We start from the raw sequence: 26,832 nt of genomic DNA, 5'->3' as shown, positions 1-26,832 counted from the left end.
TTGCGCCATCATACCAGTGCAATATGCAGTGTGTACGTATGACACAGTGGGGGAAATGTACTAAGATGGGAGTTCTATTTCACAAGGGATGTTGCTCTGGGCAACCAATCAGAATCTACTACTTATTTATTTAGCACCTTCTAGAAGATCAAAGATAGCATCTGATTGGTTACCCATAGCAACATCGCATGTGAAACAGAACTCTCATCTTAGTAAATTTCCCACAGCATGTCAGCGAGTGGATCAGCCAGAAATGCATTGGCTTAACACCGTCAGAAGATCCTTTCCCCCTAACAGGGCCAAACTTGCTAAAGAGTGTAAGATCACAGTCTGGGGACTGCCGGATTTGATATATCTTGTTGGCAGTCACCATACTATATTCATAGTATAACAGCATAATGTTGACATGGTCAGGATGCTGATAGCCAGCATACCCAGCAGGTTGAGAAGCAAAAGGTTTAGAAGTAGCCTATACACACTGATGAAATGTTGAAAGGCAGGTTACAGTAACCCTAACTCTAACCCTATACCTGACATGTCTTTTGCTTACAATATTGCTATGTTGATACATGATAACATTTTCAGCCAGGTGGCATTTTAATGGATGTTAACCACGTCAACATGATGACAGACATTCTGATGTCAACAGTTTGAAGACAGTGAATTCTTACATAGAGCAATATCCAGTTATCCACAGTCATTGACCGCAGGTAATTGCTTTGTTCTGGGCTATCCAATTAGACCCTGAGAACTGTTTTCCTGCAGCTAATTGGATACCCCCCATAGTGACTGCACACTGCGACTGCAATATGATATGCTACATGTTTGAACTCAGGAAATAACTTTGATATTTCCTGCAGTCAGCCATTAATTAGTTGCACTTACAGTATATTTATGCTTTTTTCAGCATGATTTAAGAGGTCAATACGCTTTATACAGATGTGTCCACATTCATCTATCCATTATGCGAAACAAGTCACATTAAACATAATGGGGGTCAATCGGTTTGACACGCAAAGCTGCTAAATATTCTGGTAGCTTATTAAAGATGATGAGGTGCCCATACCGTATGAGGGCCTCTCCTAGGCCAACGATTGCACGTAGATCGGGGGTCACACACTTAATTATCCGTTTCAACAGGTCCTTCCTTATCCCTCAGAAATAAAAGTATAGAGGGTGAGAGCTCATAGCGTAAAAAGTACATTTTTATCAATAACACATACACAAAGAAAAAAAAACTCTTATATAAAAGCCTGGTACCGTGTCTGGCCTTTAAAAAAAGGCTAAATATGGAGATTAGTGTGGGGTCAGATGTTATAACCCGGGTTGACCTTCTCACGCAGTCGCCACAAAGTAGTCCCAAATGTCAGGTACATATAAGGGTCCCAGGTACCTCCAAACGCGTTTCGACTTAGAAGTCTTCCTCAGGGTGTGTAGAGGTAACCTGCTGGTATCCGTATTTATACTATACTTAAGACAGCCCACTAATTTCCTGTTCCTGTGTGGGTGGGGCCTAATTTTGCATTTAAAAAAGGATCCATTATTTAATTCTGTCTATAGGCCGGAAGTGATGCCCGCGCTTCACATAACCCTGTACGTGAAGCACAGCGTCTCCCCAACCTGGAAATCGGATCCACTCGCATCACATTAGAATATTATGTTTTAAATTCGCCATGCATGCCTGCACTGGCGATCGCCGGCACAGAGGCGCTCCATCTCACACGCACTTGCGTCCCAGTTTCCGGACGTCGCCGCTGCGGGTCCCTGCCCGTCTCCACTTCAGGGAGACAGGCAAGGATAGGGGGACAGCTGTCGGTGAGTGGCACCTTGGATGCGGTGGGCGGCGGTGAAGCACCATAGCCACGGAGCGCGCGCAAGCGTCTCGTGCGCGGGCGCCCCTGGCGAGAGCCGGCCACTGTATGCTTTTATTTCTGAGGGATAAAGAAGGACCTATTGAAACGTATAATTAAGTATGTGACCCCCAATCTACGTGCAATCATTGGCCTAGGAGAGGCCCTTATACAGTACTTGCACCTCATAATCTTTAATAAGCTACCAGAATATTAGCACTGAATCTAGACCCTATCGCATCCAAGTGGAAGCGCAGAATCTTAATCTATTTGTGTCAAAAATATTTTGGTGGTCGACGACCATCGAATGATTTTGCAAGCACACGCAGATCTACTGTAAGACACCTATCTGCTATTTTAGATCTGCGAGTGCCCTGTGCAGGAAGTGAGCGGGCAGTTGACATCCGCTGAAATTAGCTGCACGGCCCCCGCACCCTCATCTCAGGTGATTTTCCATGGGAACGCAAAGCATTTTCATGGGAACGCACTTAAAACGCTGAGCGTTCCTATGGGCTTGAAGATGGATGGCCACCCCACGTCCCCCATCCTCACTGCTAGGTGTGAATTGGCCGGCGAATAAGCAATTCACTGCTTCCATTTGCACCATGTGGCTGCACATGCGCATAATTGTGTATGCGCATGCGCAGTTGCAAACATCGCAAACCGGTGTATAGATTAGAGTAACCTCCTATGTATGAGCTGCGTGCGAATCGGTTCCAACAAAGCATTTTTGTGTGCAAGCAGCTTATGATTAAAATGATATGTGGCATGCCTATATTCTGTATGTTAAAAGATACAGTTTAAATGTATTTTTTTAATTACCTGTACTCTCACATGATGGTTAAAAATAATAAGTACCGGTACATTAAAGGTGATAAATAAAAGAAGTTGTCCGCAAGTTGACAGAGCCTTTCATTCAAAGGGGCAGATGTATAAAGCCTGGTGAAGAGATAATGTGGAGATAAAGTAGAAGGTGAGAACGCACCAGCCAATCAGCTATGTTTGAAAAATTACAGTTAGTAGTTGATTGGTTGGTGCATTATCACCTTTCACTTTATCTCCACTTTATGTCCACTTTATCTCTTCACCAGGCTGAATACATCTGCCCCAATGTTTGATATAGCAAAAAGGCTGGAAGCTTCTCAGTATGCATGGAATGTGTTTTAAATCTTTGTAATATAATGCATAGTTCAACTTTTCTGGCTCAGCGAGGGTCCTTGTTACACATTTCCAGTATAACACAAAATTATTAGTAAATGATTAATGTTTTGATGTCATAGAAAATCATTTAAACCCACATAGACACAAAATAATTGAACAAGCCATGAACTACAGAAATGTCATCCCTCTGATCATGCACTCAGTACTTGGTTTGGGCCCCTTTTGCATGAATTACTGCCTCAATGCGGCGTGGCATGGATGCTAGCAGCCAGCCTGAGTGCTGAGAGGTTATGGAAGATCAGGACGCTTCAATTGTGGCCTTCAGTTCTTCTGCATTGTTTGTTCTTATGTCTCTAATCTTTCCCTTGGTTCAGGTCAGGTGAGTTTGCTGCCAATCTTGCACAGTAATCCCACGGTCATTGAACCAGGTTTTGATACTTTTGGCAGTGGTGCCTTGGTTTCCAAATAAGATACAACATTTGCTCTCATCAGAAAAGATGTATTATTATTGTTTATTTAAATGCCGCCACAAGGGTTCCACAGCGCCTTTAGACCACTGAGCAACAGACCAGTTATTTTTTCTTTAGCCCAGGTAAGACACTTCTGATGATGTTTGCTGTTCAGAAGCAGCTTGACAAGAATAATACAACATTTGAAGCCCATGTCCAGGTGTGTGGTGTCTCTTGATGCACTAACTCCAGCCTCAGGCTACTCCTTGTGAAGCTTCCCCACACTTTTGAGTGGCATTTCCTGACAATCCACTCCAGGATTCAGTCATCTCTGCTGATTGTGCACCTTTTTCTTCCACACTTTTTCCTTCCACTCCTTGGGCAGTATTCAATGAGAAAGTTCTCCGTGCATGGAGAGCGTTTTATTTCGCTCTCCATGCACTCTCCGTGTTTTAGCGGAGATTCTCCATGTTTGGAGATTCTCCGTCACGGCACTTTACCCACTATTCAATGTGGCTGATGCTCGCCGCCACTCGCGGTGAGTCTTAACCCCTGCAGCGGACGAGCGTCCGCGGCAGGGAGCTTTCAGGGAGCCGGGGGACGGAAGCAGCCAGAGAGATTAAAGTCTCCCTGGCTGCTCCAGAGGAATGTGGTGGGGAGGGGGGCTCCCCAGGACCCACGCAGCACAGGCTGCCCCCCCCCCTATAGCCAGCGGGGGACCCAGTATTCACTGCACCCAATCGTGCATATTAACGATCGGGTGCAGTGAATATATGAATATCTAATAAGCGGCTCGAGCGCTCCGGCCCCCTGCTGGCTGCACTGTGTAAAAAAAAAAAAAATTAAAAAAAATATATATTTTTAAATTAAATATATATTCATGTGCTATAAGCACATGCATAAAAATAACATGCCCCTTCACAGAAAATTTTTTAGTTTAAAAGTTCACATTCCAGCTCCCTATCAAAAGATGGAGAATTGCTACACGGAGAGACACAGAGAAAATCACTTAGGCCCTTATTCTGATTGATGCGGACTTTACCGCGTTCTTACGGATCGCGTCTTTACGGCGTCTGCGCATGCGTGGAGAACGCTACGCGCATGTGCCACGCCTTGACTCGGTACCAGTTCGGACAAAGCCCGTCCAAAACTGGTCACCGCAATCAGTCGGGAAATAGGGGCGTATTATGGGCGTCATGCGGAATGACACATGGGCGTAGTTTCAAAGTGGGCAAAACGGGGCGGAAACATGGGCGGACACGGGGGAGTACACTTATGTTGGGGGGCGTACATTCGGAAACCACTCCGAATGCACGCGAGCAAAAAGGGCTGAAATGTGCGGTGTCCACAAGTGTACTATTGCTTTGCGGACACCACTCGTTCATGCGGTAGGCGAACGTACGCCTAATGACTACAACCATTAACACCTGAACCCAATACAATCTACTCCTTTACTCATTACTCACTAATAGGACGCTTGTCAGTGCTTTAATTGAAACCATTGCACTTCAATTGCTGTAAGGGTTAATGTGTGCAATGCATGTGTTAGGCATGCTTGTAAGGATATATTGGAATCTAATTGATTCCAATTCCAAATAAGCAGTTTTTTATGAGGATAGGTAATTGAATAAGTGGGTCATGTGATGTCTTGCAGAAGATACTTCATAGTGGGTTGTTTGGCGTAAATCCTCCGCTTACGTGCGGTAGCACCGCTTGGCTCCCGTTCGGATGCGGTATTCCCGAGCATACTCTGTAATACTCTGTAATACCGTGCCGAATCGGAGTGTTTCTCCCGCACACGCATGGTTTGTATGTCGTCCGTAAACACGCCCTGTTCTTAAAGAGTGAGTCCGTCCGAATGCGGAGGACACGTGGGCGTTTCTACGGACGATGGCCGCATGCGGCAAAACACCGTGGCGTGCGGACCGCTCCGTAAGAATGCGGGAATATCCGCACAGATCAGAATAAGGGCCATAGAAAGACGGAGAATATTTCACATTGAATAGGGTTGCTCGCTTTTGGAGAGCAAAATGCTCCGTCCAAGGCGAAAAAAGCAAAAATTCTCCATAAAACCCGGAGAATTTTTCTCATTGAATACTGCCCCTTGTGTGAGGCTTTCCTTCCTTGTGGAGAGTGTCAATGATGGTTTTCTGCACAACTGTCAGGTTATCAGTCTTCCCCATGATTGTGAATTCCACTGAACCAAATGGGATTCCAGATGTATCAAGCTTCAAAACGTGATAAAATGAGAGTGATCAGCTCCTACCTGTCATTTTTCAAACCTAGCCTGTAACATGGCAGGTAGGAGCTGATTGGCTGGCTGTTTATAACTCTTATTTTATAACTTTTTGAAGCTTGATACATCTGGCCCTGAGAGACCATTTAAAGGCCCGGTGATCCCTTGCAGATGTTGTGGATTAATTAGCCGATAAGTGTGTGACATTTTGAGCCTACAATATTGAACCTTTTCATAATATTCAAATTTTCTGAGATTTTGGATTTGGGGCTTTCATAAGATGTAAGCCATTATTATAACAAATAAAGGCTTGACATATCTTACTTTGCATGTACTGAGTCTATATAATATATTAGTTTCACCGTTTAAATGTAATTACTGAAATAAATGAACTTTTGCGTGATATTCTTATTTTTCAAGTTTCACCTGTATGTTCCCTGTACATAACTGAATATGCATCATTGGGTCAACCCTAATTACTGTAGGTCGACAGTCACTAGTTTGACTCCATATGGTTGATATGGCATGGGTCAACAGGGACATTAGGTCAAAATGGAAAAGGTAGACGGGTGATACAGAGGGGAATCAGGACACTATAACAAGGTAGCACAGAACACATACAGAGGGAATCAGGACGCTAGAACATGACAGATACAGAGGGAATGAGGACACCAGCATAATAAGGCACAGGAAAAGGTAGACGGGTGATACAGAGGGAATCAGGACACTAGAACAAGGCAGCACAGAACAGATACAGAGGGAATCAGGACACTAGAACATGACAGATACAGAGGGAATGAGGACATCAGAATAATAAGGCACAGGAAAAGGCACAGGAAAAGGTAGGCGGGTGATACAGAGGGAATCAGGACACTAGAACAAGGCAGCACAGAACAGATACAGAGGGAATCAGGATACTGGCACAATGTATCACATAACAGATACAGAGGGAAGCAGGACACTGGAACAATGTATCTCTTAACAGATACAGAGGGAATGAGGACACAAGAATAATGTAGCACAGGACCGATACAAAGGGAATCAGGTACCGTAACAATGTAGCAGAGGACAGATACAAAGGGAATCAGGACACTAGAACAATGTAGCACAGGAAAGTAAACAGGGAATAATGCAGCCCATATGTTATACATCTACAGCACCTTTTCTATGAAAACCATTATCTGCTGTGTATGTTCTGTGTATGTACTCTCTGGTCTGAAAGTAAAAATGTCAAATGAAGTGCAGTGGAACATAAAAACATGCCACCGGTTTATTGGTGCCCTCTGGGTCATCATGGATGGGGAAGTCCAGTGTGTGAGAATGCCACACATTTTGACAGTAGGCAAGTATGTCTAAATAGTATGTTATGGTTCATATTTCAATATTAAAGTTATGTTTGATTTGGCCACATTTGGGAGTAGTGTAGGCCTCAATATTAACATTCATTGGTTAGAATTTACAAGCTTATTTCATTCTCACAGTATACAGTGAGTAAGTTAACTATATTGTATACTTTTAAAGCACTGATTGTTTATTTTGGCTCATTTACCTTCTGTACATAAAATAAATATATTGTTGCCAGGAAAGCATAGTATTATGCTACATTTACTTGTACAATATGGGACAGGGCATATATTAAAGTGCAAGCACAGTGCTTTAGTTTTCAGGTCATATAACATCTGAATTGATTTATTGTTAGTGTAATGCCAATGCTCCGATTCTTATTACTATCGCACATGTTTAATGGAACAGGAAGTCTTCAGTAATAAAGGGGTTGAATGATGTGTCAGCACTTGTAACAGTTGCCTGCCATTAATCTCCTAATAGCCAAGGCAGGCTGCTTCAATAGATTGCTACATTTAAGGTAGACCACATCAGCTGTGGAGGCATTTTTGGATGTAGCTAATCTCCCTTCGCTCCCCCACACATGTCCTTTAAGGTATATTTATGAAAAAGCGATTGAACCTTTAAATTACATAAATTACAAAGCTAAATTAGATGAAGCAAGGCTGGGTGAGGAACAACTATTAGAACATTAGACTGACAGATTGCCTAATAAATGTGAAGTGCTGGGGATCAGCATGTCCATGAATCCATGTTTTTAGCTATGAGGCCCCAATGTAGGGCTCTCTGCTGACTGCTAATGATGGCCAACTTTCCTCCAACCATCTAACTGAGCAACCTTCCAACTAAAACATCACATCACACAACTAACCAACTTTCACGTCAGACTGGCCAACTTCTCTCCAACTTGTGATGTCACAGAAGTAGGTGGACAGTGGCTGCTTACCCTGGCATGTTTTGAATATTAAAAAACAAACCAATAATCTTCAGCATGGCACTGATATGCTGACATCCAGACACACAGACATTGACACATGGACACACAGATGCTGACAAACTAACACATGGACATGCAGATGGACGCTGGCACAGTGACATGTCGATGGACGCTGACACACAGAAATTGACACGAAGATGGATGTTAACACATACACTGACACATAGATGCAGACATGTAGATGGGAACAGACATGCAAACAGACATTAACATACAGAAGCACATGGACGCTGACACACAGACGCGGACATGCAGATTGATGATCAGGGATTCTGATTTACACACACACACACACACACACACACACACACACACACACACACACACATACACACACACAGATATATTCTGTATATGTGCCCCCTATTCCCCAATTACACAACTTTTTGAAGACATGGCTGGTGGTTATAGTGGTGTAGGGTGCAGTAACTGGGTGACAGTGGTAGGGGGGCTGCCTTGGGGTGATCATGGGTAGTGGTGGTGGGGGGGGGGGCTTGGAAAATTATTGTTGTGGTGTTTGGTCAGCATATGGTTACATATGCTTAATTTCTCATATGAATTGCAAAACCCACTATTCTATTGTCTCCTTCTAATCTAAGTTAACAGTCACAGGCTGGGTAACCTCCCCCCATCAGGCATCTGTTTCAATGGTTTAGGGAGGGCTGTAACAGAGAGGATTTTTTTGCAAAGTGATTGAGAGTCAGGGACAATTTGGAGGAGTAAAAACGCAGACATATCACAACCGTTTATGGGGTATGTTTGGAAGTCAGAGCTTTGATAATTAACTGTTCTGTGATGGATGTTGCTTCTTTTTACAGCGACATTGGCATTTACAATCTTAATACAAATTTTGCCACTTTTTGTACAAATTCACAGCTGTAAATTGATTTGCTGACATCTATGAATCAAGGCCTCTGTTCTCTTATTATGACTTGTGATGTAAAATGATTAACTAATTGTGATTGCCATGTGATATGGTTGAAATGCCTTCATCCACCATTTTGTCCTGCAGAACTGTACCTCTTGTGCCTATCAGGCGTCAAAGAGACAAATATAAACATGCAAAGTCTACATCACCTACTGTACATTCAATGAAACAGTCTGATCCATCCATTGTGTGTCATCATAAGTCACTCTAATCTTTTTATTCTCTTCCATACAATGTTATCTTTCCCAGTTGTACCTTGCCATAGTAGACTGTACATTTGACATCTCTGCTTCTAGTATCTCATCCTAATATGTATACCTTTTTTTCAGGCAAGATCTGTCATGGCAAAAGTGGGATACCCAGAGTTTATAATGAATGAAACATACATAAGCGAAGAGATTAAATCCGTGAGTCTTTACAGTCCGTTATACACAATGTACTTCCAGTTTAACAAATGATAATTTCTTGCCAAATACAAAATTTGCAGTGCACGAGTACGGTAGTAATATATTTGGATGTAGAATGATTTCTAAATGTAAAACAAATAGTAACAAAGGGGTTGATATACAGGAGGACATTTACTTAAATGGGAGTTCTATTTCACATAGGGTGTGGCTATGGGCACCCAATCGGGTTCTATCTATTATCTTCTTAATAAATAATTAAGAAGTAGATTCTGATTGGTTGGCCATAGCAACATCCCTTTTGAAATGTAACTCCCATCTTAATAAAGTTACTCCACAGTATCAAGCAGCAAAAACATCAGAGAAGTGGTCCAATTAAGAAGTTGTCAATAGCAACCAATCAGCTATCAGGTAGCATGTATCAAGTATATTTTATAAAATGACAGAACCTGATTGGTTGCTATGGTTTATTTCTCCACTCTTTTGACTGTTTGCTACATCAACCCATCTATTAGTATTTCATGTAATTAATCAATCAAAACAAATGCAATAACCATTCTAAAGCAATTAGGTATAATCTATATGGGCCTTTATAGCCCATAAACCCCTATATTAAAACAATCAGATCAAACTATTTTATTGTTATTGCTTTGTTTAAAAGTAAAGGTACAGTGGGGAGATGTGATTTAGATTTAGAGATTTAGATTTGGGTGGGGTGTATTCAAACTAAAATCTAAATTGCAGTGTATAACTAAAGCTAACATTTATGGGCTACATGCAAACGCAGTCAGTATTTTCCCTGCACTGAAAAAATATTACCCTCCCAAATTTAAATGTCAATGACACCACTGGTTGTGCCCCTGTGTAGGAATCAACATTTACCCCATTTAAATGGAGTTAATATATACAATTATTAACCATTAAGCAGGATCATTATTATTATTATTTTTTTTTTTACATTTGTATAAAAATGGACAAGTAAAATAAATGCAGCAAGATATCTCCTTGGTATCTGCATACAGCTTATACTGGGAGTCTTATGGTCTATGGTAGCGTGACAGCACCTACAAAAGTACAGGGCCGGGATCACGCACTGTTTACTGATGCCACTGTAATGACATTTTGTCAGTTGTTCTTCATTTATCCTCTACTTGTGTCAAGGATGAAAGGATAAGTCACACTCTCTAATGGCAAGTTCTATTATTGCTAAAATCCCCCCACCCCATTTAACATTAGCAGTTAAGCTTAGAAAAACATAAACTGCTGGCTCAGCTATGAGCCAATAAACCAGCTGCAAGAAACAGGTTAAGCAATCTGTTTGAAAGCAAATAATATAAATGACACTTAATAAAGGGAGAACTCTTGCAAATAGACCATGTGAATGATTAGTACACAACAAGCCACAGGAGACAAATTTTATCTTATTGGCATAAATAAAATGTATTGCAGCTTGTATATCGAAATAAATCTTGGGGTAAAGTGATGCAATGAATTCCTGTAAGGTAAATGATTTATCATGGAAATTGCTACTGTAGCTCAGTGTTAGAGATCAATACAAAATGTTGCTTGTTTTGAAGTCCCCCATACACTAGAGCAATCTGGGCACGTCTCATCCGATTCTGATGGATCAGTCCGATAAATCGGATGAAAAGTGTCGGTACTTGTTTCCTAGCACGGCGCCTGCGATTTTGATCTTAAGCATCGGGACCAAAAAAATTGCGTTGATCGGATCGCATGCAACCAAATCGCATGTGATGCGATCGACGAGATTGACGCGATTTTTACATTGGAATCAATGTAAAATGGTCCCTGAGACCCAATTTTACATTGTGTCCAATGCGGGGTCAATAGTGGGGTCAATAGTGGGGTGGCGTTAACAATGGGGTGACATTTGACATACTTTTAACACATGAGGGTGCATATACAATGAGAAATTGGAACCATTGGCCCATTCCCATTGATCCCTATGTAAAATCGCGTTGATTGCGTCGATCGCATCGCATGCCATTATAATGGCATGCGATGGACGCGATCAACGCGATTTTAACATTGAAAGCTCAATTGACATTGAGCCCTATGTAAAATCGCATTGATCGCGTCGGTCGCATCGCATGCCATTATAATGGCATGAGATGGACGCGATCAACGCGATGTTCTTATTGCCTGCAATAAAGCCCGGTAATTGACAGAACATTGCGTCGATCGCATACCTTAAGTACCTTAACTTAAGGTACACGATGAACCCCGACGGGCGCCGTGCTAGGAAACAAGTACCAAAGTGTCAATCACATGTGTTGAACCTACGATTGCGATCTGATGCGCCAGAGATCGCAAGGCCTGCACTGTAGATATATCGGATCATGCAAGCCATGCTGGGATCACATACGATACATCATATGCAAAAGGACCACATATGGGAAGCTGCAGGGCTATTCAAGGGGGATCCTATGCATATGTATGGTGTATGGCCACCCTAATTATCCTCAGTAATAGGCCAACTACACTCCATCTAGAACAAACAAAGCATTTATAGAGTATGGATTTTGCTTAATGCCCCCAAAATGAACATGACTATCATATAAGGGAAGTGCATATAATCGTAGTCAGTGCTAGATGACTCTCCAAACGCTTCACATGTTCAAATATGTGCTACCAATGCTACTTGCACTAGTTAGGTATGAGCAGCTCACTCTTAAATAGCAAAGATGTTTTAAGTCAGATACTATACCTTTCAGTTGTCCTTGCAGTTAGAGCTAAGTCCTTATTATGTGGAAAAAACAAACAAAACATACATTTAGATTCAATTCATCACGCAGCACGAGATGGCTAGCGCAGGAAAGTCCATGTACACTATGCTAGCATCGGACATCTATTTAGCTGAAACTGGATCTTATGCTGGCCATACATCAGACCAACTTTCCTCCAACCATCCAACTAGTTTGTTGGATTAAAAACCTGGTACTGGATAGGAGCAAATGTAATTTGTAATTAAGTCATTTGTTTCCCAAATCGGAAAATGGACAACAACTGTCACTCAGACAATGTTCTGTAGTTGGACCTATTTGAATTAAACTATTTCACTGAATTTTTGTGTCCATTCTCCTGAGTTTGTGAGCAAATTGCTTATTGGCATTTGTCCCCATACAGTACCAGATATTCAGTCCAACCAACTAATTGGATGGTTGGAGGAAAGTTGGTCTGATGTGTGGCCAGCAAGTGTTGCAATGTGACAGATTAATTTGTTATGTGAAACTAATATATATGTGTATATATACATGACTGTCAATGGCCCTAATTCAGGTGGATCGGTTATGCAATCCAACCTGCAGTTTCCCGATTATTAGATGGGACCTGTCTGTGAACGGTAATTCTGCATGTTACAATTCACTGCTGGATTCAGTCCCTTATACAGGCTGAACCACACTTGGATGCTTATCCTGGTTCCATTGGACAACTTCACCTCTATAGAACATTCTTTCAGCACAGACTGCCTTTTCCATCTAAAGACCACCGTACTATTCTACAGCGCATCTACACCTTGCTGTTTTTTGTATTCTTGTTGGGACTGACTAGCCCCTTTCCTGTAGCAGCAGCACTTAGAATCACATCTCTAGCCAGCACCCAAGATACTCCCCTTGGCAGTGCTTTCTTGCTTCCACCTTATAAGTGATTGTTAAGACTTCAATAACATGTTCAGATATGGAAGATTGACATTCCAAAATACATAAGTAGTAAAGAAAAGCTAAAACACCCGATTTCCAAAGCGAATATCACAAAATCATCTGAGATTGCCAGGCAGTTTCAAACGTACTTTCAAAACCTCTTTGCCTCACCACCTGTAGACCCAGCCACTCAGGGAGTACCCTTTTCAAGTGAGGCCATGCCCCCACTCACCCCAGATCAGCAATCTGCTTTGTCAGGGAATATAACAACTGAAGAAATCAACATGGTAATATCCAAACTTCCAAATGCCAAATCCCCAGGTCCTGACGGCTTTACAGGAGAATATTACCGTATATTTCAAACCCATATCACACCATCCCTGCTTGAACTCTACCAAAATATCTATAAAGAAGGAAATGTGTCCTCCTTTAATGAAGCCTTCATTACACTACTTCCCAAACCAGATAGGGATCCCACCTTACTGTCCTCGTACCGTCCTATAAGTCTACTAAATGTAGACTATAAAATTCTAACAAAGATAATAGCTCTACGACTACAAACAATCCTACCAGACATTCTTACCCCGACACAAATGGGGTTTGTGCGGAGTAGACACTCTGTCAGGGCGGTACGTGCAGCCCTGGCAGCGGTCATAGCTTCGCACAACTTACCTAACTCCCGAAACATGCTCCTAAGTTTGGATGCAAATAAGGCATTCGACATGATTTTATGGCCTTACCTTTTTCACGTTCTGGAAAAAAGGGCATTTGACTCGGACTTCCTCCAGTTTATACGAACAATATACCACAACCCCTCGGCCTCACTATTGATAAATGGATCCAAGGGTCCACGCTTCTGTTTAGAAAAGGGAACTAGACAAGGGTGCCCCCTATCACCGCTCTTATTCAACATAGCATTGGATCCCATCCTACGGACATTACAGACATGGCCAGAATTTAAAGGAATAAAAATAGGCACCCAAGAACTAAAATTATCAGCCTTCGCTGACGATATTCTACTTTATATCGCCAACCCCGAACACACTCTACCTTTACTTTTAAACAAATTAATTTCCTTTGAACCCATAACCGGCTTCAGCATTAATATGGATAAATCCTCTGCCCTTTTGCTTTACGGTCCAAAGGCTCCCCCCCCATGGGCACTATAATACAACCTAAAGTGGCAAACTACATATATCCCGTACCTAGGCATCCTGATACCCCGAAACCCAACCACCTTATACACCCTAAACGTAACCAAAGCCATTACTACCTTATCTAACGATGTGACCAAATGGGAACGACTTCCCTTATCCTATCTGGGACGTGCTAACTTGCTGAAGATGGTAGCAATCCCGAAACTACTTTACCCATTACAAATGCTTCCAGTCCTACTAACTCAAAAAGACACACAACAGATCACTTGTATTGCCCGCAAATTTATATGGGCAGGAGTTCGTCCATGCACTGCGATGAAGAAACTTACACAACCCGTATTTAATGGAGGTGTTAACTTTCCAGACATAGTTACCTACAATCACGCAGCTTTATTTTGGCACTTGCGGGACTGGCTACACTCTAGTTCTGTGTATACTAACACCCCCCTGTAACAGGGCTTCTTAAATGATACGGGTCTTGTGGGTTTCCTACACCAACATGATCAAGAATTGCCTGACCAAATTAAAAACAACCCCCTGCTATGGTCAACTAAAAAGATCTGGCACATATTAAGACATGAAACGGGCCTTAATCAACATCACTCCCTATTCCTGCCCCTGCTAAAAAAAACAGCATTTCTGGACGGCATGGCTGCTCATCCCTATACCGCATGGGCGGCAATGGGGATAAAATCGGCTGAATCCCTGGTAGTAAAGGAAGAGAAGCGAGTTCTACGCTTCTTAGAATTGACAGCTAAATATCCTACGGTTAGCCCATACCCCTTAGCCTTTCTGCAAACTAATTTTTATGTGACGCATGTGATAGGTCATTTCTCTGATAAGGACTGGAATAACACCCTGGACACCATGCTTACATATCAGGTTTGACCTTAAAAGCTATATCTATACACTATACCTTTCTGAGACAGATCCTGGACTACGCCAAGATCAAAGGTGGTATGGCCACATGGCTTGATCACTTCCCTACGCTCTCGATTCCACAATTGCAGAAGGGCCTTCTATATTCCCGACAAACCCTCAAAGCCAACATGTATATTGAGCTATTCATAAATATCTATCATAACTCTTACCTATCCCCTGTAAGACGCTTCCATATGGGAACATCAGACACCCATACCTGCCCAAAATGCCGCTCTGACAACGCGGATACCTATCATTGTCTGTGGGCATGTCCGATTATTCGTTACTTCTGGCTGCTAGTAAAGCGCTACGCAGAGGCAAAACTCATTACTTTTGTCCCCTTTACTCCAGAGTGGGCGATACTCGGAATATTTTACCCAAACACCCATATGACAAAAGAAAGCAAAAAATTGCTGTTGGCTTTGAGTGCAGCGGGTAGGAAAACTATTCTCCAGGGATGGATTGATCCCACACCCCCACAATTCCCTATATTTCTGTCTAAGCTACATTTTCTGTTTAGAATGGATTGGGTGGAGGCTATGGTAGTCAGAGATAAAAAAGTGGGTAAATTCTTCATGTTGTGGGACTCTTATATACCAACTCTCCCACTGAGCACCAGGAAAATGTTACATGATAGCCTGCAATCTACAACGTGGTACCTCAGCCGAATGGCTGCACAGGACCCACCAGTTCCTATCCAATGATTACTTGCAATGTGAAACACTGTTTTATTTGACACCCCGAAGAATGTAACAAGACTCAAATGAATGTACACAAACAAGTGCCATTATTGATTGAACCTCCTCTTTATTTTTATCTTCTGATTGTTAAGAATGTGACAACCAATACATTGTAGATGTTATGTGAAGTGCACGGAATTTCTCAATAAAAAAAGTTTATTAAAAAAAAAAAAGTAGTAAAGAAAAGAGAAGACCATATAATATATAATATGGCATAATCCTATAGTTACGGGCTTCTATCACCTAAAAATTACCATTCCTCTGGCAACAACCACAACACAACAGCCCTGGCTTCCAAAATACAGTACAAGGAAATTACTTCTTAAGAGATCATTTCCCTTCTTAACACATTGTACAGTATGAATATCCTTACAAAAAAACTAATGTTCAAAAAGGTGGAGAATTTAGCTAAAGGTAAATAGGGGCAGACTAGATAGGCCAAGTGGTTGTTCTCTGCCATCAAATTCTATGTTTCTATGTTTCAAATTCTATGACCCTAAAAGTGAATTTTACTACCTTTGGGGAAAAGTTAATTTCGTATTGCACTGAATAGTGGCAATAAGAAATGTTAATTATTAGGTCTGAATCCTGATGATTAGTAATTTTACTCCTAAAACATTTTCAACCCTTTGAGTGCCAAGTTAATTTGTCAAAATAGGTGTGAAAATTGGCAAGCAAACCTTTTTATTCATCATAATGACCTGTAATGTTTACCTTATATAGGAAATATAATTTTATATTTGAATTTATATAACAAATGTGAGCGACGCTGACATTTTTAGCTGATATTTTTGCGCATCTCCCACAGAGATGTTGGCATTCAAAGGGTTAAACAACTTTTCAGTGCAAACTACATAAATATAAAAAACATAGGAACATAAAATTTGTATGTAAAACTGTAACTTTCAATAACTATCTGATAAATATTTAGGCATCATACTTAATCTAATATGTTAAAACAGAAAATCCCTATTTAAACTTGATCACAAGTGACTGCTTTATATAGTTAATACATTCATTACAATTACTTTACAGTTTTTTTATGGGTTCTATTATTTCATTACATTTATTATTCCACAGGAAACAACAATTTGTACATTTTAAATAGTGTTTTTAGACCAACTGTATTGTAAATGTTGGTGTTTGGTAGAGAACCTAGATATTTTTTTGATAAATGTAAAGGTTATCTCTGATACATGCTTAGAAATTAATATTCCTTCATCAGTTTCTTTGAATTGCCGACGCAGATGATGTATTTCTTGTTTTGCTTATAAATATTCTAAAATGGACTGTTCATCTTTCTTATGCAGTTAAAATTTTCCGAGTCAGACTATTTTGGAAACATACTGCAGACACTGCATTTTCTATCACAATCTGAATTCTACTGGCTAAGGAAAGCAGTTCCTAAAAAAGAGTAAGTGATAGGTAATTTTGTTTGAACGTATTCATTAAAATGTTGTAGTCTGATTGCCACTGGTTTGGATTGCAATAAAAGGTGAAAAACTTGTGACGACCATCGCAATGTTGACCTAAAGCTTGTGTCGACATTTAGACCATATGAATTTAGAGAGAGGGATTGGCACTGGTTTGAAATACACATTAAGTAACAATTATACAGGGGTATTGGATAGAAAGAACCAGCGTAGTTACTGCTTTCCAAGAATATATAATGGCAGTGTTTGGCTGGTGGTGCTCCCAAAGGATGTTCAGTATTTAAACTGTAAGGCAACAAGAGGGGGGTGGTCACAAGAGAGACCAAAAAGGGAACATGCAAACGGGTTTTTGGGGCACACTTGATGATAAAGATAGTATAGTTTAAGTGAAGAGATGATATATGGGTGAAATAAGACTTAACTTTTATTGAGAAAAAACTCTAAAAAAAGGGTGATATTTATATCTGATGCAAACAATGTACTAAACAAGACAATACGTATTCAATAAATTGTGTGTGGAGATATCACAAGATATAAGGTTATTAACCTATCAAAAAAGAGAGAGGGTCCTTGATATAATTATCAAAGTGGGCGAAATGTTAGGATGAAAGTACAAATATACCTGTAACAAAGGGTCCCTGTTGTTAAACAGAAATTGTTCAATTAGTATCAATATATGAAATTAAACAGGGTACAGGTATATAATTGTGGATGCTTAACACACTAAATAAAAAGATTTGAGAAATATGTAACAATCTGTCTCCGTCATATAATTATAAAGAAAGATCACTACCCGGGAATGGGAGGTAATAATAAAAGGTCTCTACCTGACAGTGAAAAGTAGTAGTGAAGATTTGAGAGTGTGAAAAATACAGAAGATATAGAAAGATTGAGCTGTATCCAGAAGGTGATCTCCTGCCTGCAACTTAATTACAACACCCGGTATTCCCAAAGAGTCTTCCCAAAGGTACTAGCCGGGCCCATCACTGCTTAGCTGCTGAAATCGGAATGGGTTCAGGCGATCCAGTGTGGTATGGTAGTAATATTTTAAACATGCAAGGGGGATACCAGCGTTTGAGGCTCAAATGAAATAAGGTGCTTCTGCTGTCAGAGGCGCCGTCAATAGTCCACCCTGGTGCTCACCTGCATTGCAGGGGGGATGGATACGACGCGACTGATGAGAGAGCACTGAAATGAGAAGAGATCAGCGAAAAAGATGGGCTGGTGTCAATAATGCGGTCCCTAACCTCTGCTGTCCTTCATCTACCTTAGGTGTCCAATAATGAATGAGAGAGTCAGGGATTGCTGATCCTGTCCCAGAAAGAGAAGAAAAGAATATATAATAGGGGCAGCACAACCAATGATGTTGTTACTGGTAGTATTGTTGCTGGAAAATAGGATGAGGTTTGCCAAAAGTGGCAGGAATCGGTTGATCCAAAGTTTTTTGGGGTTTGTATCCTCATTAATGGTACATCTTAGTCCCCATAGGTGTCAGTGAGTGGTAATTTCTGACAGGAGCTATTATGCCACCTTGAGGAGATTTATTGCTGGATTACCCAGTCTGTGTGCTGCAAAGACAGATGGAGTGATTGTTTTCTGCTGTATATTAAGGAAGCAGATAATGGGACAGACTGTGTAGTGGATTCTGTGCTAATGTCCACAGAATATAGGGAAGGGAAAAATAGGGGAAATAGTTACAGTACTTAAGTGCCAATCACAATCAAATATGCATGCAATCAGGATCAGGAATTGTTACTGTTCACAGTGCTGGTCTCATGTTGATAAACAGTTGCTGCAAAATGAAGAAAGTTCAATCTAATTTCTTTTTAGAAAGAGACAGTGCCCACAGCTTTTAGCATATTGTGAGTGGGTTTCAAATGTAGCGGTATTGTACACCAAATAGAGTAATGTGGCAGTATTTTATACACATTATCTCATAGTGGTATTGTACACAAAATGAATACAGAAAATCACATAATGTTATGCGCACGGAGTTTCATAACAATAGTTGTGAGAATCATATCAACAGATTTTCATTGATGCGTTTGTACAAAGAATGCGGCTAAATTTCTGAATACTTGAGGTAATTGCTGCAATCAAGTGCTGCTGCCTATAGTAACTGGCGGAGATGGTCAGGTATAATTAATTAGAGCAACCGCTCAGTACATTTTAGATGCTGGCTAAAGTAATGGACACCCCGTGTTAGAGCAACCGCTCAGTACATTTTAGATGCTGGCTAAAGTAATGGACACCCTGTGAGACGGTTACCGGCACTGAATTGCGGGGGCCGTCTGTGGCGTACAAGTATTACTATGCCGTCTGGGGGAAAAAAAAAAGGGTGCGGAAAGGCTAAGGCAGCAAGCTCCCCAAGGAGAGTGAGGGGGGAGACGGTACTTAGCTTAGGAGACGCGGCACCCGGCGCCAGATGACGAGAGCCGCTGCTCCCGATGTCAGGTAGTGACCAGCGTAGAAGACGGAGGCTGGAGGTGTGTCAGAGGCGTATCCTCACACGTGTTTCGCCTGTGGCTTTCTCAAAGGACGCTGAGCTTTCAGCGTCCTTTGAGAAAGCCACAGGCGAAACACGTGTGAGGATACGCCTCTGACACACCTCCAGCCTCCGTCTTCTACGCTGGTCACTACCTGACATCGGGAGCAGCGGCTCCCGTCATCTGGCGCCGGGTGCCGCGTCTCCTAAGCTAAGTACCGTCTCCCCCCTCACTCTCCTTGGGGAGCTTGCTGCCTTAGCCTTTCCGCACCCTTTTTTTTCCCCCAGACGGCATAGTAATACTTGTACGCCACAGACGGCCCCCGCAATTCAGTGCCGGTAACCGTCTCACAGGGTGTCCATTACTTTAGCCAGCATCTAAAATGTACTGAGCGGTTGCTCTAACACGGGGTGTCCATTACTTTAGCCAGCATCTAAAATGTACTGAGCGGTTGCTCTAATTAATTATACCTGACCATCTCCGCCAGTTACTATAGGCAGCAGCACTTGATTGCAGCAATTACCTCAAGTATTCAGAAATTTAGCCGCATTCTTTGTACAAACGCATCAATGAAAATCTGTTGATATGATTCTCACAACTATTGTTATGAAACTCCGTGCACATAACATTATGTGATTTTCTGTATTCATTTTGTGTACAATACCACTATGAGATACTTTGTATAAAATACTGCCACATTACTCTATTTGGTGTACAATACCGCTACATTTGAAACCCACTCACAATATGCTAAAAGCTGTGGGCACTGTCTCTTTCTAAAAAGAAATTAGATTGAACTTTCTTCATTTTGCAGCAACTGTTTATCAACATGAGACCAGCACTGTGAACAGTAACAATTCCTGATCCTGATTGCATGCATATTTGATTGTGATTGGCACTTAAGTACTGTAACTATTCCCCCTATTTTTCCCTTCCCTATATTCTGTGGACATTAGCACAGAATCCACTACACAGTCTGTCTCATTATCTGCTTCCTTAATATACAGCAGAAAACAATCACTCCATCTGTCTTTGCAGCACACAGACTGGGTAATCCAGCAATAAATCTCCTCAAGGTGGCATAATAGCTCCTGTCAGAAATTACCACTCACTGACACCTATGGGGACTAAGATGTACCATTAATGAGGATACAAACCCCAAAAAACTTTGGATCAACCAATTCCTGCCACTTTTGGCAAACCTCATCCTATTTTCCAGCAACAATACTACCAGTAACAACATCATTGGTTGTGCTGCCCCTATTATATATTCTTTTCTTCTCTTTCTGGGACAGGATCAGCAATCCCTGACTCTCTCATTCATTATTGGACACCTAAGGTGGATGATGGACAGCAGAGGTTAGGGACCGCATTATTGACACCAGCCCATCTTTTTCGCTGATCTCTTCTCATTTCAGTGCTCTCTCATCAGTCGCGTCGTATCCATCCCCCCTGCAATGCAGGTGAGCACCAGGGTGGACTATTGACGGCGCCTCTGACAGCAGAAGCACCTTATTTCATTTGAGCCTCAAACGCTGGTATCCCCCTCGCATGTTTAAAATATTACTACCATACCACACTGGATCGCCTGAACCCATTCCGATTTCAGCAGCTAAGCAGTGATGGGCCCGGCTAGTACCTTTGGGAAGACTCTTTGGGAATACCGGGTGTTGTAATTAAGTTGCAGGCAGGAGATCACCTTCTGGATACAGCTCAATCTCTCTATATCTTCTGTATTTTTCACACTTTTAAATCTTCACTACTACTTTTCACTGTCAGGTAGAGACCTTTTATTATTACCTCCCATTCCCGGGTAGTGATCTTCCTTTATAATTATATGACGGAGACAGATTGTTACATATTTCTCAAATCTTTTTATTTAGTGTGTTAAGCATCCACAATTATATACCTGTACCCTGTTTAATTTCATATATTGATACTAATTGAACAATTTCTGTTTAACAACAGGGACCCTTTGTTACAGGTATATTTGTACTTTCATCCTAACATTTCGCCCACTTTGATAATTATATCAAGGACCCTCTCTCTTTTTTGATAGGTTAATAACCTTATATCTTGTGATATCTCCACACACAATTTATTGAATACGTATTGTCTTGTTTAGTACATTGTTTGCATCAGATATAAATATCACCCTTTTTTTAGAGTTTTTTCTCAATAAAAGTTAAGTCTTATTTCACCCATATATCATCTCTTCACTTAAACTATACTATCTTTATCATCAAGTGTGCCTCAAAAATCCGTTTGCATGTTCCCTTTTTGGTCTCTCTTGTGACCACCCCCCTCTTGTTGACATTTAGACCATGTCGACCATGAGTATATTGACCACTTAGTGGTGCCAACCTACTGACTGTCGACGATAAGGTGTTGACCTAATGAATGTCGACCTAGACATGGTCAATCTAGGGTCTGGATACCCTGTAATAACATTTCTCAAACTCCTCCTCCCCAGTTACATTGAGTACAGCACAACCAAAAAATTTACTCCTTCATGGTATATGCCAGTTTCAGTATAACCTCAGACCAAGTCTTATTTCACTCATACTGTACTTAGTCAGCCTTCCATTAACCCTTTGAGTTCCAAGTGAATTTGTCAAACTAGGAGTGAAACTTGCCAAGCAAACATTTTATTGATCATAATGAACTGCGATGTTTACCTTATATTGGAAATATAACCTTTTTTAACACATTTTTTTATTTGAATTTATATAACAAATGTGAGTGATTTCTAGCAGATATTTTGCACATGTCTCACAGAGATGTTGCCACTTAAAGGGTTAAGATATTCTTGTTTCTTTAACTGTATGTCATCTATTAAAGTACAGTCCATACAGTTTTTTTCATTAGCTAATGCATTCATCAAGTTGGTTATGGTTATTTATTTCTCCAGAAAACGGACAATTCATTGTGATTGCTGCAAACTCACACACTGAAAAGTTTTTATCAATTTAAAAAAAAAAGGTACAGAACCAAAACCAAAACACAGTTACGATAGATGGGGCTGTGATCATTAGTCCTTATTTCAGTGTCTCTATTAGATTGTACCAAAACATTGGGTTATAGTTCTTGATTCGTCTGTATTATATTTGTTTGATGCATTCATTGAACTTTCTTGAACTTGATTGTATCTTGTTTCTTTATCCAGAACCAGTTGGGGCTTTCTGGATGATGGATTTAGTTATAACTATGTACATAAATAGTTTACAGGGCATTTTGCTTAGCCTGCATTAAGTATTGCTGTTTTCTATTGTATTAGTAATCAGGTTCCTCAGCTACTGAAGCTCCTCCCCACTGGTGCAACTGTACACATTCCACAGAGCATTTAAAGTTCCCTTGCAGGACCCAGTAACCATCAATAAGGGCATGGAGGCACATTGAGGAAAATTGGTGTAGAAATGACACTGTAACCCATACCTTTTTGTAGTTCAGTTCAGCAAATACATTTAAATATACAACTGGTTACATTTTTTTAATATCGAATCTCTAGTCTTTATAAATGTCCCCAGATGATTTTTTTTTACATCCCTTTGCTCAAACACTACAACCAGCTTTATTTTTAATTCAATCAGTAATATCTACAACTCATTTGCTAGTCATGTTTAATCAGATTAATTGTGTTACATAAATTGTGTAATTGCTTTGGCTTCATTAATTAATATCCATTTCTCTGAGGCAGTACCAGAATTAGAAATTGAACTATACAGTTTTTTTTTAAGGCTGGGTTCTATCAGATATTGAGATGAAATATCCTCTGTTCTGCCTGTATTTCACAATTGTCTTCATCGCAGTCCGATTCTGACCAAAATAGGATTGGATTCAATGAATCAAATTTTCCAACATGTTGGATTATATAGACCAATCGAGGCTTATGTATAGTAACAATTAGCTATTTTTCAGACCAATTTGACAATAGAACAATCTTTTCTTTACATGACGGCCCTTGCATTTGATGCATGAGCACTTTCATGATTTGTAGATCCTACTCTATCTCAGGATGAAGAAGATTTGCAAAAAATTGTCAATGTACTGTATGAGAGCATATTGTTGTATTTGAGAATTGTTAAATCGGGAAAACAAGCAGAATCTGTAAATTGTTTTTAAATGATTTCTGATATATGGGCCCCATTACAGCCAACCAAGAATCTTTGCAATCTAACTGGATCATATGCAAAATGTAGCATTTAACCTCATGTATCAATTACCCATTTTCCTATAGACTGCAATCTTGCAAGCAGACAGCGCTTAAGGTGCCCATACACTGTACAATTGCTGGGTGCGATGCGATGCGATGCGCGCTCCCGTCATACATCTCATTGCACAGCTGAAAAAGTACATGCTGCACATAGTTTATGTACTAGATCTCATTGCATCTCATTGCATTGCAAAACCTATGTGATACAATGCGATCTACCTCAGTGGGCGGTATTCAATGAGCCTGATTTGCCATGTTTTTATGGCGAATTTGTGCTGTTTGGTGAATTTTTGACTAAAACGGTGAATCACCCTATTCAATGACCAGATGGCGAATACATTTGAAGGTTTTTTTCGCCATGATTCACCGAGTAGCAATCGCTATCTTTTTATGGTGAAGTGGAATGTGAACTTTTAAAATAAAGTGTTTTGTTTTTTACATTTGGTGTAAAAAAATCAGGAATTTTATTCTGAGGAGGGGCATGCTATTTTTATTCATGTGCTGTAAGCACATGAATATATATTTAATTTAAAAAAAAATATATATATATTTATTTTTTTACACAGCAGCCAGCAGGGGGCGCCGGAGCCGAGCCGCTCATTAAATATTCATATATTCACTGCACCCGATCGTTACATATGCACGATCGGGTGTAGTGAATATATCCGGTCCCCTGCTGGCACCCCCGGGGGGCAGCCTGTGCTGCCTGGCACCCGGGGAGCCCACCTCCCCCCCACATACGCTCTGGGGCAGGCAGAGAGACTTCCATCTCCCTGCCTGCCACCGTCCTCAGGCTCCCTGCGGCGTTCGCCGCAGGAGCTCATATACGCCGTTCAGGGGCAGCGAGCCCCTGACTCGTTGAATACTGGAGCCGGCGAGGCTCCGGAACGTGGCGAATGTGCAGCGAATCCTAAACAGGATTCGCTGCACCTCGCCGGTATTCACAGTCTTTTATTACTGAGTCTTGTTTTATCACTATTATGTTTCCAAATACCTTCCCATTATGTTACAGGGATTGTCACCCATTACTTCCTTTAGTACCTGTTTTATTTATTGTAAAATTTTAAAATATATGCTTATGTTAAAAATTATTTGTACTATAGTACAGTATATATCAATCTCTAAATAGAAAATATATAGTACAACTTTTCTATTTGTGGTAAACATTTTTTTTTTATATATATACAGATGGTACACTAGCCCTACGACTGTTAATGCCTTTTACAGTGCATCTACAAACCAAATCAGTAAGTACTGTGCTGCTCTTTAGTTAACAAAATAAGCTTCAGATGTTTGTTAAAATTTAGTTAAATGAATCAGGTAAAGTTTTGCAAATTTAGGTTAAGTATTCCTTATCTGAAATGCTTGGGACCACGAGCTGGATAAGGGATTTTTCAGTTTTTTGGAATATTTTTTAACATACTTACTTGGTCCCCTCGTGGTGCCCCGATGGTCCCCCGGCGTCCACGGTGTCCCCCGGCGTCCATGGCAGCCTTCAGGATGCTCTTTAATGGTTCCAGGGGTGCATTGCATGAGTGTGCAGGTGAGCCGGTGACGTCCTGTCATGCCAACACACTCGCGCAATGCACCCCTGGGAGATGTCACTGAAGAGGTAAGTATGAAAAAAGAGGCAGGGGGGAAACAAAAACAAAAAACCCACGGTTTTTGGAATATTTCAGTTTTTGGATATACAGTTAAGGGATACTCAACCTGTATTAAAATGCATTTGATTAGGATGGGAGCATTGCATTCAGTCTGCATCTGATAATCCAAGATGTCTTCAGTTTTGAATGAATGGGCATAAAACAACCAGTTGCCATTGGATCATGTTAACCGTGCTAATTTTGAATGACAATGCATTCATTTGCATATTCCTACCCACAGATGTACAGCGTCTCCTGTATTTCCTTTTCTTATTCTGTTGTACTGTTTAATTTACACTAGTTTTGCCTTAAATTTTTATTTAAAAAAAAATGAAAGTGCACAAGAAAAAGCTGTATAAGTTATAGTTATTAATCTAGTTATAGTTATTAATCCATCTATTGTGGATGGCTTTGAAGTGCAAGAAACAGAATTTCTGATTAGGCCCATAAGCAACAAACATGAAAAAACTACTAACAATCATTGTTGTGATTAATAAGGTCACAGCTTTTATTTTTATAACTGTTTAAATCATTGAATACAATTTGTGTTTAGCAAGAAGGCACACACTGCCAACAAAAGCCACTAAAAAGAGCAGATCAAAATCCCATCCCCCCCTGTTTGTCCCCAACCTAAGACAGAGACCAGGCCCATGCCAAATGTAATGACAGTCTCACTGATCCAAGAAAAAATGCCAGTGAGTCATCATTGCACCGTATTTTGCAGTCAGTAAGCAGTGCCTTACTGTAAATGGCAGGTTAAAAAACTAGACAAAGGGACAAAATAAAAAACTGAAAACCACTTCTGGATGTCAGCTGAAATTGGGTGACTCCATCTGTATGGTACAAATGTTCAAACAAGTTAACCTTCTTTCCATAGTCCAACAAGACTAACTTTACGATGTCTTTATTGACCTTTATACAAATGTCATACATGGCCGTTCAATAGTACTCTCATCTTAGTAAATAAACCCCTAACGGTCATTTTTTATCACTTAACACTTATAGTATGCTGGTCTTTTTTGTAGATTATCATAGATGTGAACCCTCAAAATATGTACAATATAGTATGATTTTCCTTATTTCTTTTGTTCTTTTTTTTTTTAAAACCCACACTAAGGCTTATTTTATATGAACGATATTATGCTCTTTCTTTTATTTTCTCTGGGTACATTGACTATGAGATAGCAAGAGTAGGAACTTTTAAATCA

The 26,832-nt window shown here is 40.6% G+C and overlaps 1 protein-coding gene across 1 annotated transcript in view; it reads left to right on the top strand.

The window, feature by feature from the left end:
- Positions 1 to 26,832, top strand: part of PHEX (phosphate regulating endopeptidase X-linked) — a 225,173-nt gene that overhangs the window by 172,256 nt on the left and 26,085 nt on the right. The window contains exons 13-15 of the mRNA XM_083172463.1: positions 9,295 to 9,372; positions 17,160 to 17,263; positions 25,170 to 25,228. Of these exons, the coding sequence (XP_083028589.1) occupies positions 9,295 to 9,372; positions 17,160 to 17,263; positions 25,170 to 25,228 (241 nt within the window). The remainder of the gene's footprint in view (positions 1 to 9,294; positions 9,373 to 17,159; positions 17,264 to 25,169; positions 25,229 to 26,832) is intronic.

This window comes from Crinia signifera, chromosome 2, assembly GCF_055691185.1.
Source record: "Crinia signifera chromosome 2, ASM5569118v1, whole genome shotgun sequence".
Taxonomy (NCBI): domain Eukaryota; kingdom Metazoa; phylum Chordata; class Amphibia; order Anura; family Myobatrachidae; genus Crinia; species Crinia signifera.
The sequence above is the reverse complement of the archived record's forward strand: the minus strand, read 5'-3'. Positions and strand labels throughout refer to the sequence as shown.